The sequence below is a fragment of the Apiospora hydei genome (genome assembly GCF_038363865.1).
Source record: "Apiospora hydei strain CBS 114990 chromosome Unknown utg000006l_segment0_segment0, whole genome shotgun sequence".
NCBI lineage: Eukaryota > Fungi > Ascomycota > Sordariomycetes > Amphisphaeriales > Apiosporaceae > Apiospora > Apiospora hydei.
Genome location: NW_027117365.1, coordinates 5,344,433 through 5,360,226, shown reverse-complemented (window position 1 = coordinate 5,360,226; position 15,794 = coordinate 5,344,433). Strand labels below are relative to the sequence as shown.

General features: G+C 58.8%; 6 protein-coding genes across 6 annotated transcripts; 3 read left to right on the top strand and 3 right to left on the bottom strand.

Moving 5' to 3' along the window:
• Window positions 1–228: 228 nt before the first annotated feature.
• PG997_008945 (uncharacterized protein) lies at window positions 229–519 on the top strand (the record flags this gene model as incomplete). The annotated part of the gene is made up of 1 exon (XM_066813260.1): window positions 229–519. The coding sequence occupies one exon, from the start codon at window positions 229–231 to the stop codon at window positions 517–519; it is 291 nt and encodes a 96-aa protein (XP_066668602.1).
• A 180-nt stretch (window positions 520–699) lies between these two features.
• On the bottom strand, window positions 700–1,239 carry PG997_008944 (uncharacterized protein; the record flags this gene model as incomplete). The annotated part of the gene is made up of 1 exon (XM_066813259.1): window positions 700–1,239. The coding sequence occupies one exon, from the start codon at window positions 1,237–1,239 to the stop codon at window positions 700–702; it is 540 nt and encodes a 179-aa protein (XP_066668601.1).
• Window positions 1,240–2,341: 1,102 nt separating this feature from the next.
• On the top strand, window positions 2,342–3,357 carry PG997_008943 (uncharacterized protein; the record flags this gene model as incomplete). The annotated part of the gene is made up of 3 exons (XM_066813258.1): window positions 2,342–2,361; window positions 2,432–2,957; window positions 2,992–3,357. 3 exons carry the CDS (start codon window positions 2,342–2,344, stop codon window positions 3,355–3,357), a joined length of 912 nt encoding a protein of 303 aa, XP_066668600.1.
• A 2,429-nt stretch (window positions 3,358–5,786) lies between these two features.
• Window positions 5,787–7,316, bottom strand: PG997_008942 (uncharacterized protein; the record flags this gene model as incomplete). Its single annotated transcript, XM_066813257.1, has 3 exons — window positions 5,787–6,402; window positions 6,491–6,932; window positions 7,079–7,316. 3 exons carry the CDS (start codon window positions 7,314–7,316, stop codon window positions 5,787–5,789), a joined length of 1,296 nt encoding a protein of 431 aa, XP_066668599.1.
• A 2,735-nt stretch (window positions 7,317–10,051) lies between these two features.
• Window positions 10,052–10,935, top strand: PG997_008941 (uncharacterized protein; the record flags this gene model as incomplete). The annotated part of the gene is made up of 2 exons (XM_066813256.1): window positions 10,052–10,579; window positions 10,612–10,935. 2 exons carry the CDS (start codon window positions 10,052–10,054, stop codon window positions 10,933–10,935), a joined length of 852 nt encoding a protein of 283 aa, XP_066668598.1.
• Window positions 10,936–11,872: 937 nt separating this feature from the next.
• On the bottom strand, window positions 11,873–15,758 carry PG997_008940 (uncharacterized protein; the record flags this gene model as incomplete). The annotated part of the gene is made up of 6 exons (XM_066813255.1): window positions 11,873–12,381; window positions 12,438–14,324; window positions 14,384–14,554; window positions 14,602–14,666; window positions 14,726–15,353; window positions 15,542–15,758. 6 exons carry the CDS (start codon window positions 15,756–15,758, stop codon window positions 11,873–11,875), a joined length of 3,477 nt encoding a protein of 1,158 aa, XP_066668597.1.
• Window positions 15,759–15,794: the final 36 nt, after the last annotated feature.

The window sequence follows — 15,794 nt, the reverse complement described above, 5'->3', positions numbered from 1 at the left end:
CGCCATGCGGTTCTATATCCTGAACACCAAATCTGGGCTTTCCTTTTTCTCTACTTCTCTTATTCATCAAAAACGGCCTTTGATAATCTGCATCTACGCAGTCTGTTTCGGTGCTTACACGTATGTCATAGTTGAAGCAATGGGTGCTTCCTTCCAACAACACGCACTTTTTGTTGGTATATGTCTAGCATGTAAACTGATAAACTCCGTCTCAGTATCTAACCCACCATGGCGCGCCGGATCCGACGCGCAGCGGCTCCTGCTGCACGCCGAGGAGCACCCATCAGGGGAGCACATGCAGCACCATCACCACGCCAGGTAGGCGACGGAGCGGCGCCCCCAAAAAGCCCGATGAACTGCGCCGCGAGCCAGGCGGCGACCCAGCCCCAGGGCTACGCCGCACGGGGACCGTCCGGAACCGGGCGTGCTGCCTCGCGCCGGCGCGCAGGTCGGACAGGGGCAGGCTGCCCGCCTCCTTTTGGAGGTTCGCGACGTAGCACCGTGTCGGTCACGCCGTAGTAGCGCAGACCGGCGGCGGAGCCTAGCCCAGGAACTCGCCGATGTCGTGGTCCTCCTTGGCGTCCGCGCCGGCCCTCGGGGCGTTTTGGTGGCCGCCGTCGCGGCGGGCGCGCAAGTACGGCGTCTAGCCTGGCTGTCGTTGTTCGAACAGCCGGTCGATATCCAAGAGCCAGCGCTCGATCAGGTTCTTGCATTGCACCGCGTGGCGGACGTCGGGTTGCGGTCCACGACGGACGCGAAGACGATGACGGGCACTCGGGAAAGCAGTAGGCCCAGCGCGAGGGAGTGCGCGGTCGAGTTGTCGCCCAGGGCAGCGAAGGAAATGACGATGGAGGAGGTGAAGGACATGACGAACCAGAGGATACTGGTGTAGACCGGATAGACGCCCTTGCGCCGCTGCAGCCGCTGCTGGAAGTCGAGGTGCTCGTTGTAGTTCTGCAGCTTGTAGAGTCGCTCCTCGGTGAGCTTATCGTCGTCGTCTCGTCGGACATACAGGTAGAGGACCCCGCGCAGCAGCGCCGTGTTGCGCCGCTTGTCTTGCTTCTCCTTGTGCTTCGGGTACTCGTCCTGGTTGAGGCAGCTGAGGATGTAGAGGGCGTTCTCGATGCGGTGTCGCGCTCGTCGTGGATCTCGAACTGGGGCACCTTGGTCGCGCACTGGTGAATGGTGATGATGTTCCATAAGGTCATCGTGATGGCGGCCGTTCGGCACCTGTGCCATGGAAGTTGTCCAGGGGGCCGGTTTAGATAGCCCAGTCGGGGATGGACCCGTTGTCGTTCGCGAGCTGCTGTTCAACACCCCGCCGACACTGGTTGAAGCCCGTGGCGGCAGCGGTGAACGCCGCGAACAAGAAGCTGCCCACAAGTGATGGGCGACTCATGCCGCAACGATCGCAACGGAATACACTGTGATTTTGTTTCCCTTCCTCACTTTCGTAACAACGTTGGCTCAGCTAAGCAGAAAAGAACAGCTGGGAACAAATAGAAATCAGGGGTTCCAAATGGAACTCACCCCGGAAGGGGGATGCATCTTTTCATCTAACAATGTACCTGATACACAGGCAGTCGTATCTCTCTCTTTCGCTAGAGGCACCTCAAAACAACATATCTGTCATCGCCCGCAGAGCCTCATTGTCTCTGAAAATGAAAGCCACCTCAATATTATTAGCCCCCGGCTATTATTTAATGCTGCTAACACCAAACTATTGGGTCCTTCTGTTGTTTTTACGTTGGGTATATGATTGGACCGATAAGGGAACTCGGAAAGGTGCATGGAGGAGGTGCGGGTTCAGCCTATCAGCCGTTCCAGTGTGAGTGACACAACTTATCGAGAAGCCCCGAGACATGCTGGCATTCCACGGCGTCCCATGCATGGCACAATCTCTTGAAGTGACCTGCAGCTGACCTGCAGCTGACCTGCAGCACGCTTCCAGGATGGCTTATCTGGATCATATTATTTTTCTTGCATGTATGCAGCCTTCTGGAGAGACACCTAACGACAACATGAAACAGCCAGAAATGTTTATTTCAAAGACATAGGTGCCTCGATGATACAAGGCGGATATAGGAGATAGAGTATCAAGCCTAAAGTCCCTAGTGGAGCTTGTTTCTGTCGAGCTGTGTAACGTAATTGGTCAACCAGATAGCTGGAAACATGATAGCGCTCCGTCGTAAGGTTAGCCGCATGCGCCCGGGGACAAGATTGCGCCCGAATTAACGCCCTTCCCTCCACATCAGCTGCCTCCAACCGCAGCAGCGCCAGCCACGAAGCACCGTTCCTGCATAAGCCCCGAGCCACGCATGCATAAGCAGAGTTAATGACCATGGCTAATACCAAACCAGAGTCAGTTTGTTCCCTACCGGATCTCCGATGCGAGTCACCCAAATTATTGCTGATGAAACGAAACCCCCAGCTTCCCCGCAATCCGCGCCTGCATCTTCGACCTCGACGGCCTCCTCATCAACACCGAGGACATCATCACCACGTCCATCAACGGTCTCCTGGCCAAGTATGACAGACCGCCCATGACGCGGGCGATCCGCGCCCAGCTCATGGGCATCGCCAACTCCTCCAACAGCGACGCCTTCCACGGCTGGGCCCGCCTGCCCATCTCCCGCGAGCAGTGGGCCCGGGAGTCCAAGGAGGAGTTCCGGCGGAATTTCCCGAACTGCGCCCCGCTGCCCGGGGCGGAAACACTAATAACAACACTCAGCCGAGCCTTCTCTTCTTCTGCTGCTGCTGCTAGACCTACTACTACTTCTACTGGGGAGGGAGCAGGAGCCAAAGACAACAAGCAGAAAATCAAGCTGGCGTTGGCGTCTGGGACGACTGCACAGAACTACGCCCTCAAGACCTCGCTATCGCCGGAAACGCAGAAGCTCCTCGGCTTCTTCCCGCCCGAGCACAGGGTCCTCGGCTTCTTCCCGCCCGAGCACAGGGTCCTCGGCGACGACCCGCGGCTCCCCCACCAAGGGCAGCGGCCACCGCGGGAAGCCGGCGCCGGATATCTACCAAGTCGCGCTGCAGACCCTAAACGCGACGGCCGAGGCGTCTGGCGAGGAGCCCATCCTGCCCGGCGAGTGCCTCGTGTTCGAGGACAGCGTGGTCGGCGTCGAGGCCGGGCGGCGGGCGGGCATGCGGGTGGTCTGGGTGCCGCACCCGGACATGGTGGTCGAGTACCGCGGGAGGGAGGAGAGGGTGCTGGCCGGCAGGACCGGGATGGTGGAGATTGGGGACGGCGAGGGGCAGTTGGGGGAGGTGGACGATGGTTGGGCGGAGATGACGCACAGTTTGGAGCACTTTGATTATGCAAAATTTGGCATACATGTCGGGGTTTGAATCGTGTAGCTACATAGAGAATATCGATATCTTTCTTGGATAGTGGCTGCTGGTTTCCACATCTTAGAGTTACTTCTGAATAGCCGAGCACAGCCAGCCACTCGGACGCGGCCAGGCCACTTCTGCTCAAGTTATGCGTGGTGAATAAAGAAATCTTAGTGGTGTTGCTATTGTTCCAGTAGTAGATCACGTTGCCTAAGTTTGTAGGTATGAGCTAGTTGAATTGGTATATGTCTTGTCAAAACCATCTGGGGTCGGGGCTTTTCCACCACCGTCGCGTTCGAGTTTTCCCTTGTAGGGGCCCTTTTTCGTGTACACCTTAGTGACACCCCTTTGTAGTCTGGTGTTACGCCTGCCGGTGTAGATACGAATACACACATACTCACGCATGGAGGTTTTTTCTTTTAGTAGATTTATGGGTATGCCCATGTAAGCAGCCCGAGTAAGTGGACGTGAAGGACTTGTAGGAATTTGCCTACATATCTTGGGCTCCTGGAACCATGCAAGGATACCTGGATGCACAGAATCGTCTACGAGAGGGGTGTTCTCTTACTGTTAACAGATTGGCTTGTTCCAGAGGAGATATCCCACTCACATGAAAATACAAAGGTCTTTTCCCGCATCGGAGGCATTCCGTCGCCAGAAAAGAATCCCTGACACGCCAAAACATACCACCCAATCCTCATGTTCACGATATGTCTCCTTTTGTGTTCTCTTTCTCCTCCTTTCTCCTAGCCTAGCCTTAACTAGTATGTCCAGCCTGAGCTGCCGATCACCATCTTCAACGCCGGGAGCGTGGGACAGCCCATCAAGCCTCGGCCTGGTGGCAGGAACCCCACCTGCGGATGCCCGGCTAAGAAATGTACGCCCGCTTGCCCTTCCCCCAGCGTCGGCACTGCGAAGCGTCTCTGTCGGTGAGGTCGAACGCCTTGTTTGATCGCGGCGCGGTAGCGACGTTGCCCTAGCCGGCCCAAATCCGACAGCCTAACGCCAACCGAGAAAAGACCCCTGGTCTGGCGTCCGCACCGTGACTAGGAAAGGGAAAAGTGGTATTAAGGGTCGTCATCATTGTTCGTACGTGTACGCTCCCCTGACTGGCGGGCTGTCCAACACCAGGGTTTCGGTGATAGTCACAGTTTTTTGCAGTGTCGATCTTCTGCTGCTTACTAAATCCAAAATTTTCGGTTTTCTATTCTTATTGTTTATTGCTAATTTTCCCAACACAATCTTGTTGCCCCGTCTCCGCAAACTACCGATCAGCCCCCCGGCTTGTCCACTCCACCCTATACGCTATAATGGCCCGATGGGTTTTTTTCTGAAGCACACGAACCATAAACACGTGCTTCTGCGCAAATTTCAATTTTATATATTGATTGTACCCGAGGGTCTGGTTCCCATTTGGCGATTAGCCGACTTTTAGCTTGCTGGAGGCGGTGTTTTCCTGCCCACCAACACCGTGTGTGGACATGCCTACTTCACGCCAAGGAGAAGGGAGTGAGTGATCGTTCGTGTACGTGTACGGAGGTACCGTCTGTACCTTCTTCTTCCATACTCCATTAGGGGCTTCAATGCCTCAATTTCATACTTTCCTGAATAACATTGGGATCTGCTCTCTATCGCTACCAAGTATCTCACCCCCTACATACCTATCCAGAACAGGCAGCCAGGGGGAGTGGTTCCATCTACTGTAGTAAGCAAGCACATACCCCATCAGAGCAAGTGAGCCCGAGGGAGTGTTTCTGACAAAGTGCCGATGTATACCCGCCGTCCCCCGATCTGACGTGTCAAGACGACGCCGGCGGCGATTCGCCGAATCGGGGACCGCCTCCGCATCGCAGCTAACGATGACGTCTCACGGCCGATGCAGGTGCATTGGGGGCAGGTCAATGATTGTTGGTGACAACGACTGCCGTCGAGGTTTCGGCTACCAGCCCTTCGCCGGGCGTGAATAACTGAACCGTTTCTCTGAGGCTTCTTCAGTTGCTTGTGCCTTCGCTTCCTCGGCTCGGCAGGCCGTCTAGGGGTCCTCGAGGGCGCCAAGCCGGCAGCTAAACGTGGCATGCCGAGTGACCAGCCCTGTTCCGAAACCTTATCGGGGACAGTGAGCAGGGCAAAATACAGGCAATGATAGTTAGACCGTGGCGTTGGGCGTATTTCGTTCGCGCTAGCTAGCCTGGTGCGCATCCGACAGTGGTTGAGGCCAGAAAAGCCCACGATACATGCTGTTGTTTAGCGACAGCTTCGTGGGCGACTGTACAGTGGATGAGGACAGAGTGCATAAGTGTTTGTTTGGCTGATGATTAGATTTATATGTGTATATCTAGTACTACATTGACGTAGTTTCATAGTTTCGTCACCCCGTCACCCCGGCCGGCCACCCTGTTAGTGTGTGTATCTTTCCCATGCCCATATTAGTACAATGTATGCTTTTATGTGTGTTCTGTCTTTGTGCAGTCGCTTTCGTCTCGTTTTCTATTTTTTCTTCCGTCGTATTTCCACGCGGCCAGTCGGGACCTTAGTGGTGGTGATGATGATACCCCCTCTCCTCGTCCGAGCCCCGATGCTCCGTATGCACCGAGTAGTCGCTCTGGACCTGGATCCCCCGGGCGCGCCCGCGTTCTTCTGCAGCGGCAGCTCGTCGAGCGAGTGCCCGTCCTCGCTGTCCATCTTGGAGAAGCCGTGCGAGCGGGGCCCGGACCGCAGCCCGCTGCCGTTGCCGAGTTTGCTGTTGTTGCCGTTCTTGGACGAGCCGCCCCCGTCTCGCCGGCGGCGGCGCGTGACTCGGTGCCGAAGCCGAGGCCGGACCGGAGCCCGGACTTGCCCGCGCCCGTCGTCCGCGTCCCGTTCTTGCGCGACGAGTTCAGGGACCCCCACTGGGAGGATATTTTGGTCATGACCGGCCGCAGCGTCGGCAGGCAGGCGCTGATGACGCCGCACGCGCTCTCGACGACGCACCAGGTGCAGGCTTCGGCGAGCGTCCAGGTCGTGTCTGCGACTTGCCACTGCATGATGGTGGTGAAGCGGTAGATGCTTGCGAAGAGGACGCTGGAGAGAAAGAAGGAGAGTTAGCAACTGTCCGTTCAGAAGACGCAGGCCGGGCCGCAATTGGGAACGAGGAGGCGTCGTTGCTTACAAACTGCCCAGCAAGAACATGAAGAGGAGCGAGAGCTTCTGCGTGAGGTTGACCTGCAGATGCCAGACCTGGCCGACGGGCATGGCGAGGATGGCGATGTCGGTGGCGATGTTGGGAATCGCGTTGCCCACAAAGGAGGCCTTGAGGTCGATGCAGTGGCCCGGCAGGCTCGGGTTCCAGGCCTTCGGGATGGGCGTGCACTGGAAGATGCAGACGAGGACGATGGAGATCCACCAGCCGATGACGACGGCGCCGATGGCCCACGAGGTGTACTTGAAGTTGCGCGACGGGAAGATGCGCAGGTACATCTGGAGGACCGACAGCTTGACCAGCATCACGGCCGTCACGTAGACGCACTCGAAGCCCAGCAGCAGCTTGAAGAACTCGGTCAGGTTGTCCTGCGACACCACCTGCATGTGTTTGCCGAGTCCATTGGCGATCACTGTTTTTGGGGGGTTCACCAAGAGTCAGCCCACTATTCTACATCATCATCATCATCACATCACAGAACCATATAACCTTCTTTTTCGATTCGTTGTCGATCGGTTGAGATGCAAGAAAAGAAGAAGAAGAAGAAGAAAAACGTACTGCCATAGTTGAGACCGCCGGTAACAAACGTCATAAACAGCGCCGCGATGAGCATCCAGTCATCGAGGGCATAATCGAACGACTTGAGGTATCTCGCCCAGAAGCGCAGGCACACGAAGAAGGTAGCCAGCACCAACAGGGCTGTGGTCGTCGCCGACTGGTGAGGGCCCTGGTCTTCGTAAACGGAGGCGTCCCGGCTGCGCACGTAGGGGGCGCCTATTATGGGTATGGCGACCATGGCTCGAGGTGGTGATGGATGTCGTCGGGATAGTGTACGGCGATGCTGTCGTCGACGGGCGGACTATTGGATTGGCTAGTCTGGGCCGGACTTCAGATATTACGGTCACCGAGGGCGAGGAACAGCAGCGACGGCGGCGGCGGCGGCGGCGTCGACGGCGTGTTGATGGGGAGATGGCGGGTTGTTGAATGAGCGGACAGAGGAAACCATTTTCTTGGTCACCTTCAACTTTGGGGAGACGAACACTAGGTGTGGGCTTCTGCCAGACAAGCCGTGGACCCGTCTAACCTATATAGCTCGTTCTACTACCTTGATGGGCGTTTGCTGTGCCTCCGGAGAGCCCACCAGCACCTACCTAATAATGACAGGAGGGTGAGCGCAGGAGGTGGCCGTCCGCTTGCCCGCATCTGGGTTTTCTTTTCGCCTAGTCTGCCTACCGTCGGCATACACATACACAGACACACAGACGGACGCCAAGGAACAGAGAAAGACAGGCACACAGACACCCGGCTCCATGGTACTACAATCAGCAGGAACTAGTAGTACAGTGGAAAAAGTATCCGGCAGTGCTCATCGGTTCGGTTACAGCTCTGGAACAAACTCTAATCTGCGTGACGGTTTCATCGTTTCTCCCTAGCTCGGGACTAGAGCCGAGCTAAGTGGCAGGAGGCACTAGCAGTGTTTCTTGATGTATACACCTAAGTACGAGTACAAGATGTACTAGGTATTGGAGAAGACCATCTGCGCTCGCCCGCACGGGAGGGGTCGGGTCGGGTCCTGCGCCGCCCTGCGACAGGTACCAAGTACTGTACGTGGTGGATGGTGGCGTTTTGTTACGTGCCTGCGGCGTGTGCGTGTGCGTGTGCGTGTATCGTACCGAATCCAAGGTTGGAGGCTCGGTGGTTGAGGGCTGGGATCTAGGTTACCACGTGTGCAGCACTGGCAGAAAGAGAGAGGCACTGCAGGCGGCAGATTAAGATCATATCTCCAGATGCACAACCGAAAACCTGGTTTCGTCCACACCTTTCCAGGTCAGCATTTTATTCCATGCATTCCACGTACCATCCCAACTCTAGACGACCTGAGAAAAAGCTGCGCGACGACGGGGGTTAGGTCGGTCCCCTTTGATTTTGTGAGTTGGTCATCAGAAAGTCGCCCGTCATGATTGCGAGCGCTCAATGCGCCGTCGAAGCTTCGTTCATGGTTCGACTCCGCTCCGTAATACGTAATACTAGTGGGATCAGCAGCGCAGATACGCAGCGACTCCAGAGTGGTGAGTGGCATGCCCAGCCAACCCACCGATAAGGCAGGGGGCCGGTGGTTAAAAAGGAGCCACTAGGGTGTAACGGTTCGTGGACTATGCAGGTTGACTATGCACCTCCCAACGCGGCAAGGCGCCCCCCCCGCCGCCGGCCAATCAGCCGCCGGCCTATGTCCGAACTGTTCCCATTCGGGTCACATCGGGCCAAGTATAAGAGCCCTCAAGAGCCCCCAGCTGCCAGACTTAGTGGCCTCCGGTTGCACCAGACTTGACATTTCCGGGCATCCCGGCTAATGCACTACCACTACTACTAGGTTGCAGGCCTTGGACTGGGCAGTGAGTGGACCAAGTCGCAGCAAAAGGCTAGATCCAAACCGGCGGATGCAATCTGCCCATTCCGGTAATCCATCATAAGTAGCCAAGAACCCTTCGAGATCAGAGCAGATCTTTTTTCCCACCCACGTCTCTGCAGTACCAAGACAAGAGCCGAAGGAGAAACGTCTCCAATAATAGGCATGCGAAAATCAAATAAAACTCTTCCGTGTCATGATTGGCTCGCCTCTGTGATCTTTTTGCATGTATCTTTTGCATGTATTCCTCCCCAAACCGGCTTGATGTTGGACTCCGACGAGGGACCAATCCAGGACGAGGTCTCTAGACACCGGAATTTTATTTCTGCACTACATAGTTGACTAGCCATCCAGCCGCAACAAAAAGGAGGGAAACGGCTACTGCAACGGGTAAATCTCCTTCCCCCTCTATCCTTCGGTGATTTTGCTAGTGCCTGGTGCGTGCCAATTGTTCATGCCCAGTCGGCTGCCCGTCCAACGCACCCAGTGCTTCGAGTGCTGGGTAGGAAGTGATTGCCCACATGGCGCCGCTCGTCTAATTAGATAATACGAAACGTCGTGCCATATTGCGCCGCGAAGGGGCCGCCGACGTGGGTTAGCGGGTTACACAATCGAGACCGCCGTTCCATTTGTCCCATTGACATTGGGGGGCCCCGTTCTGCCATGCAGCGTGCCTGCATTGGCGTCTGCTAGCCTCGAAGTATGCGATACATGCGTTGCATGGCGGCTTTTCGTTGAGAGAGATTCGGGCGGGTTCGTGGCGTCGTTTGCTTGTCGCGCGGGCGGGCGAGCGAATCCTCCTTTGGCTATTGTTACTACCTACCCCTGGATCGCAGTCCGGTGGTTGAGGGAGAGGAGGAGGGGCGGGAGAGAATAGAAAGAAAGAAGGGGGGCGGTGCATGCATTCTGTGCCGCTCGGTATATTATATGATAGGATACCACCTGCATACCCAATCCGTACACACAGCCGAGCACTCCTATACCTGATACCACCACAGGTTCATAACAAAAAGCCACAAACCACAATACATCCCCTTCCACCGACGATTTCATATCCCCAAAGCAGAAAAAACCACCCACCCATCCATCTAATTTCCTCCCTTTTTCAAATCCCATCAATCAAAATGGCCACCTCCGCCGCCCCCTCCGCCAAGCCCACCATCGTCTTCGGCCCCGGAGCATGGCACATGGCCAGGTGCTTTGACACCATCCGAGCGGCCCTGCAGGCCCAGGGCTGGGCCACCGAGGCCGTCGAGTACCCGTCCGTCGTCGAGGCCGACAAGCACGCCGAGGCCCTCCGCACGGGCGACGTCGACGCCAAGGGCCTGCCCGGCCTCGACGCCGACGCCGCCGCCACCCGCGACGTCCTGCGCCGCCTCTGCGACGAGGGCAAGGAGGTCGTCCTCGTCGTGCACTCGTACGGCGGCCTCGTCGGCGCCAACGCGCTGGGCGCCCCCGCCGACTGCAACGCCCCCGGCGGCAGCACGCAGCCCGCGTCCGAGGTCGAGAAGTTCGGCTTCAAGCACCGCCGGGCCGCCGGCCAGCCGGGCGGCGTCGTCATGTACGTCTACCTGGCCGCCTTCGTCACGCCCGTGGGCGGCTCCATCTACAACATGCTCGGCGGCAACTGGCTGCCGTGGATGCTCCCCGCGGCGACGTCGTCGTGGCCGACAAGCCCGTCCAGACCTTCTACCACGACTGCGCGCCCGAGGTGCAGGAGCAGGCCGTCGCCAACCTGTGCCTGCAGTCCAAGCAGGTCTTCCTCGACAGCGTCGGCTACGAGCCCTGGAACGACGGCGTCGAGTGCGCCTTCTACTTCTGCGACCAGGACAAGGCCCTGCCTCCGCCCATCCAGGTGCAGCTCGCCGCCCAGCTCGGCCCCGACGCCGTCACGTACCATGCCAACACGTCGCACTCGCCCTTCCTGTCCGAGGTCGACGAGGTGTGCACGTTCCCGGCCAACGCCACCAAGATCGGCCAGGAGCGCGCCCGCAAGCTCTCCAACTAAGAGGCAAACAAACATCAACTACGAAAAAAAGCGCATCATGAAACTTGCGCCCGTTGTTGACCTTTTTCTTTGCGATACCCAAACAAAACCCGATAGAAGCAATTAGCGATTTGCGTATTGACTTCCATCTTCGATATACCAAGCGATCCCAATGATTTTGGCAAGCGAGTTGTATAATCATCATAGAAATAACAATACATAATTAAGACAAGACAGCATAGACGCTGGCTGCTAGACCAACAGTTCGTCCTCTCAAAAACCCCCGCTGGCACCGTGATGTGACGACATCTCGATGTCGATTAGAAGCGAGAAGAAAAAAGCGGTTGCTCGCTTAGTGGCGTGTCTTGGCTTGGCGGCCCCTAGCATCAGCAAACCCAGGGACACTCTGTTGTCGTTTGGCACTTGCGCCAGATCCTCCGAACCGAGATGGGATAATGTGAAGCATGGACCGACTTGTGGCGGTGGGTGGGCACTGCCCAGGTCAGCACCCGGGTAGGTGCCCGTTGTTACTAACAAGCTAACCGGGCCACGGTGCTCATGTATCTGGGACACAAGCTGCGACCAAGTATCCGCCGTTTTCTGGCCGATCAGTCACACGGCCGTTTCGAACCTGGCGGAGTAATCGAGACACAACCCGAACGAAAGCACGAAGTACTGGAGATGAGTAACAAGTCGCAATATGATACCACATTTCTTGTCGTATGAGTGAAGCTGCAAGGCTGTTGCTATCTTGCATTTTTGTTGTTATTTTGCTAGGTTGAACCCTGACCATAACACCTGGCTGGGCTGCACTGCTTTGTCGAGAAACGGACAAAAACAAGGGACCGATCCCGTCCTCAATTATTATCAATAAGTAACAAGTAGTATTCCGCTTCCAATATAGGGCCTAGACTTAGATCTGCATCTGCATCTGTCTGGACCATGTTGATTATGATCGTCACACCTCGCTCTCGACCACCGTCTTCCGGTCGCCGTGCTCCAGCTTCCCGCTCACCCGGTCCTGGAGGTAGCCGACCTTGTGCTTCATCCACCACAGCGTCCGCGCGCTCTTGAACTGCATCATGCCCCGGTGCCGCCGGTGCGTCTGCTTGGCGTGCGACCGGTAGTCGCGCAGGGCGTCCCGCATACCCCGGTTGGATTCGTCTTGGAGGTACTTGTCGTCCTCGTCCTCGTCGCTGCCGATATCGCCGGCGCTGTCGGCATCTTCTACAATGTTGCTTTTCGCGTCCGCGAATCCATCTTCGTCGTCGCCGCCGTCGTCGTCGCTATCTTCCGACGTGGACTCCACTGCGGTTCCCTCGGTGTTCGCGGACTTCCCGGACGAGGACTTGGGCGGCACTCCCCCGTTCGCCGCCACGCCCTCGGTCTGCGCCTTGGCCGCACTGCGCACGACCCCTCGCCCTCCAGATGCTCCTTCCGCAGCTGGTACGCCGCCGTCTCCACGACCTCGATGACATTCGCCACATGCGGATCGCGGTGCGCGAGCCCCGCATGCGCCTTACCGACGCCCCTCCGGAACCGCACCTTCAGTGAAATCTGCCCGACCTTCTCGTCGCCGGCCTCCTCCTTGGGCAGGGTGCACGTGCTCGCGCGCTTGAGGTCCCCCTTCCAGACGTCGAGCGTCACCGCCGTCTCCTCGTCGTCGGGCAGCTCCGACAGCCAGAGCACCGCGTACGCGACCGCCGTCTTGGAGTCGACGACGCGCAGGCGGCGCTCCTTGCGGAACTGGATCACCAGCGGGGAGCTGTACCGCTTGCGCACGCCGAGGTGGAGCATCTTGCCCTGCGCCGTGGCCCAGAAGGGCTGGTGATGCTCCGCGTCGCCGATGGGGCCGTTGGCGGCCGACTGCGACGAGGGAGGCTTGTGGTAGTACATGTGCCCCGAGCTGAGCGAGGTGTCGAGCTTCATCGTCAGGCCCTGGAGCTCCGCGCTGACGTCCTGCGCGCCCACGCGCGGAGCGACGGCGAGGGTGCCGTACTCCCACCCCAGCATGGGCCGCGGCAGGTGCACCCCGACGGACCGGAACACCATCGAGACGCGCAGCCGGCCGTAGCCCATGCCGCCGAACAGCGGGTAGACCCGGTCCACCTGCGCGCGCTCCCGGAAGACGTCGCGGAGCGGCAGGTACACGAGCCCCATGAGCGAGTCGTCCTCGTGCGCGCGCGAGTCGCGCACGGAAATGAAAATCTCGGCGGCGCGCCAGTCCCGGACGAAGCGCTCCGTGCTCGCGTTGAAAAAGGGGCGCGCGTTCTTGGGCTTGACGCGCGTCCGGTAGATCTTCTCGTGGTTCAGGATGATGTTGCAGTACGCCGAGGGCAGCTCCTCGCCCTCCTCGACCTCGTCGTCGACCTCGGTGCCGCGGTTCCGGCGGTCCGCGTTGTGGTGCGCGCGGATCTCGAGGCCCGTGGCCTCGTGGATCTGGACCGCGAGGACGCCGCTGGGAAAATCGGCCAGGGGCGGCGCCGACGCGACCATGCGGTCCTCCATCTCTTTGTGCTCGGCCTGGCGCGTGCCCTCGACGTCGTCGATCTTGGGCCCGCCGCGCAGCTTGCGCCGGCAGTTCTCGTCGGCGCGCGCGGCGAGGGCTTCCGGCGTCCGCACCGAGGGCAGCTCGGTCTGCCGCTCGAGCTGCGCGGGCTGGATCGGGAGCTTGGGGTAGTAGCCCACGCTCCACTCGAGCTTGCCGGGCATGCGCTCGCTGGCCTTGAGGGCCTTGAAGCCGTCGACGCGGTCCTGCATCCTGTTGACGGTGGCGGGGTCGCGCATGAGCTCCCGTAAATCCATCTCGACGCGGCCCAGGTCGTCGTCGGCCGTGAACCGGTCCGAGTCCCAGAGCTGCACGCGCAGCCGCTCGTTGATGTTGAGCTCGTCGTCGGTCACGGGCAGGAACGCCGTCTCGTCCCACCACGGCTGCATCTCGGCGATGAGCACGCGCGTCGACCAGAGCGGCTTCACGTACTTGGCCCACCCGCACGTGACGTACGGGTCCGACGAGCCCTCGGGCCGCAGCAAGGGAATGGCCTGGTCGCCCTGCTTGAAGCTGTAGGCGCGCTTGACGTGGATCACGATGATGCCCCGCGCGCGCGGGTCCAGCTTGTAGTCCCGCCCGGCCAGGATGTCCTTGAGCGGGATCGTGATGCTCTTGGGGGCCACGTACTCGGCCACGGCGGCGTCGACCGAGGTCTGCACGAAGCTCGAGATGAGCGGGAGGTCCATGATGTTCAGGCCCTTTTGCACGAGCGGCATGCAGGCGATTTCCACCTTGGGCTGGCCGAGCAGCGTCATGGTCACGGAGCTGAAGAAGGGTGGGTCGGGGATCAGGGTGAGTCGTAGACGGGCTTTGCCGACGAGGGCTTTGAGGTGGGCGTAGATGGGAAGCTTGATTCGTCCTGTTTCACTCGTAGTCAGATCGTGATCGCCATGCATTTCATGTGCATTGTATCATTACCTGGAAGATAGAATCCCATGACGAGATGGGCATGCTGGGATCGGCCCTGCAGTTTCGCTTCGTCAGAGACCACGGACTGGGGACGGTATGCGAAGGCCACCTCGAGATTGAGGAAATCGCCATCTTCGCCTTGAAGGCCCTTCATGGCATCTTCATCCCAATCTTGTGGTCCTTTCCCCCACTTCCGGTGAGTTTCGAAATCGTGTTCATGGCTGCACCTGTCGGGAGCCACTTGATGCCGAGGATGTTGACGGGTTCGCCACCTTGACCTATGTCGTCTATGCTTGGACTTGTGAGTAACACAGATAGCAATGGGGCACAGCTTGAAAGACGTAGACTAACCTGACCATGCGCACTATGCTCGGAATGCTGGCCTGCATGACATCTTCCAGTGTGTCAGCGACGCCGAAGAACAGATCAGGGTTCACCAGCGGCCATAGCGAGCTCAGCATATCATTCAGCCAGCGCGTGCTGGCCGGGTCGATATCCGCAATCGAGCGAGCCCCGATCGTCGCCTCGTCCTCCAGCCCGTCGCTGTTCCTCTCGGCGCGCCAGAGCTCCTCCTCCCAGATATCGTCGACCCGGTTCGCCATCCACTGCCGCGCCGCATAAATAGCGTACGCGATGCCCAGGAACCCGAAGCTCCCGATCGCCGCCTCGGACGCGAACGGCAGGAACCCGCCGCGGCTCCCCAGCAGACCCTCGGCGACCGAGACGGCGTACGCGACCACGACGGCGGACGTGAGGCCGATGACGATGCTTTTCGAGTAGATCCCGATAAGGCGCCGCTTGATGGCCTCGTAGTCGGGCGGTGGGAAGCGCGTGTCGAGCTGCGCGTGGTACGCGTCGATGTCCTCGGTTTCGCGCTCGAGGTCGTCGTCCGACTTGGACTTGCCCGCCACGCCCGTCAGGCGGCCCGACTTGGCGCCCAGGGTGATGAGGAGTCGGGGACCTCGGCCAGGTCGGAGGCCTGGAAGTCGTAAATGCGCACGGGCAGATGGGTTACAGGGTCCGTCACTTCGCGCTCCCGCCGGCGCCGCAGTTTGCGCCGCTTGCCGAAGTCCTTGCGCCGGCGCTTGAGGTTGGCTTGCTGGCTGTCGACGGCCTCGGAGGTGTCTTTGGTCACCACGCTCTGCGCATCGTTGCTCATCGCTGTACCTAACGCGGCGGCGCCATCTTTGGTCGTGGTCTCGTTTGGCCCGGGCTCGTCGTCGTCGTCCAGCTGTGTCTCTTCGTCGCTCAGGTACTCGTCATCGTCCTCGGGGCTCAGCGCCTGGGCGGAGCGCTCCTGTTGTTCGCGCACATAGCTGTTGATGGTCGGGACGGGCCGCCTCGCAGTGTAAGCTGGTTTGGAACTGCGAAAGATGTCGGCCATCTCATTTGCTACGCATGTCGGCAGCTACTCGATCGT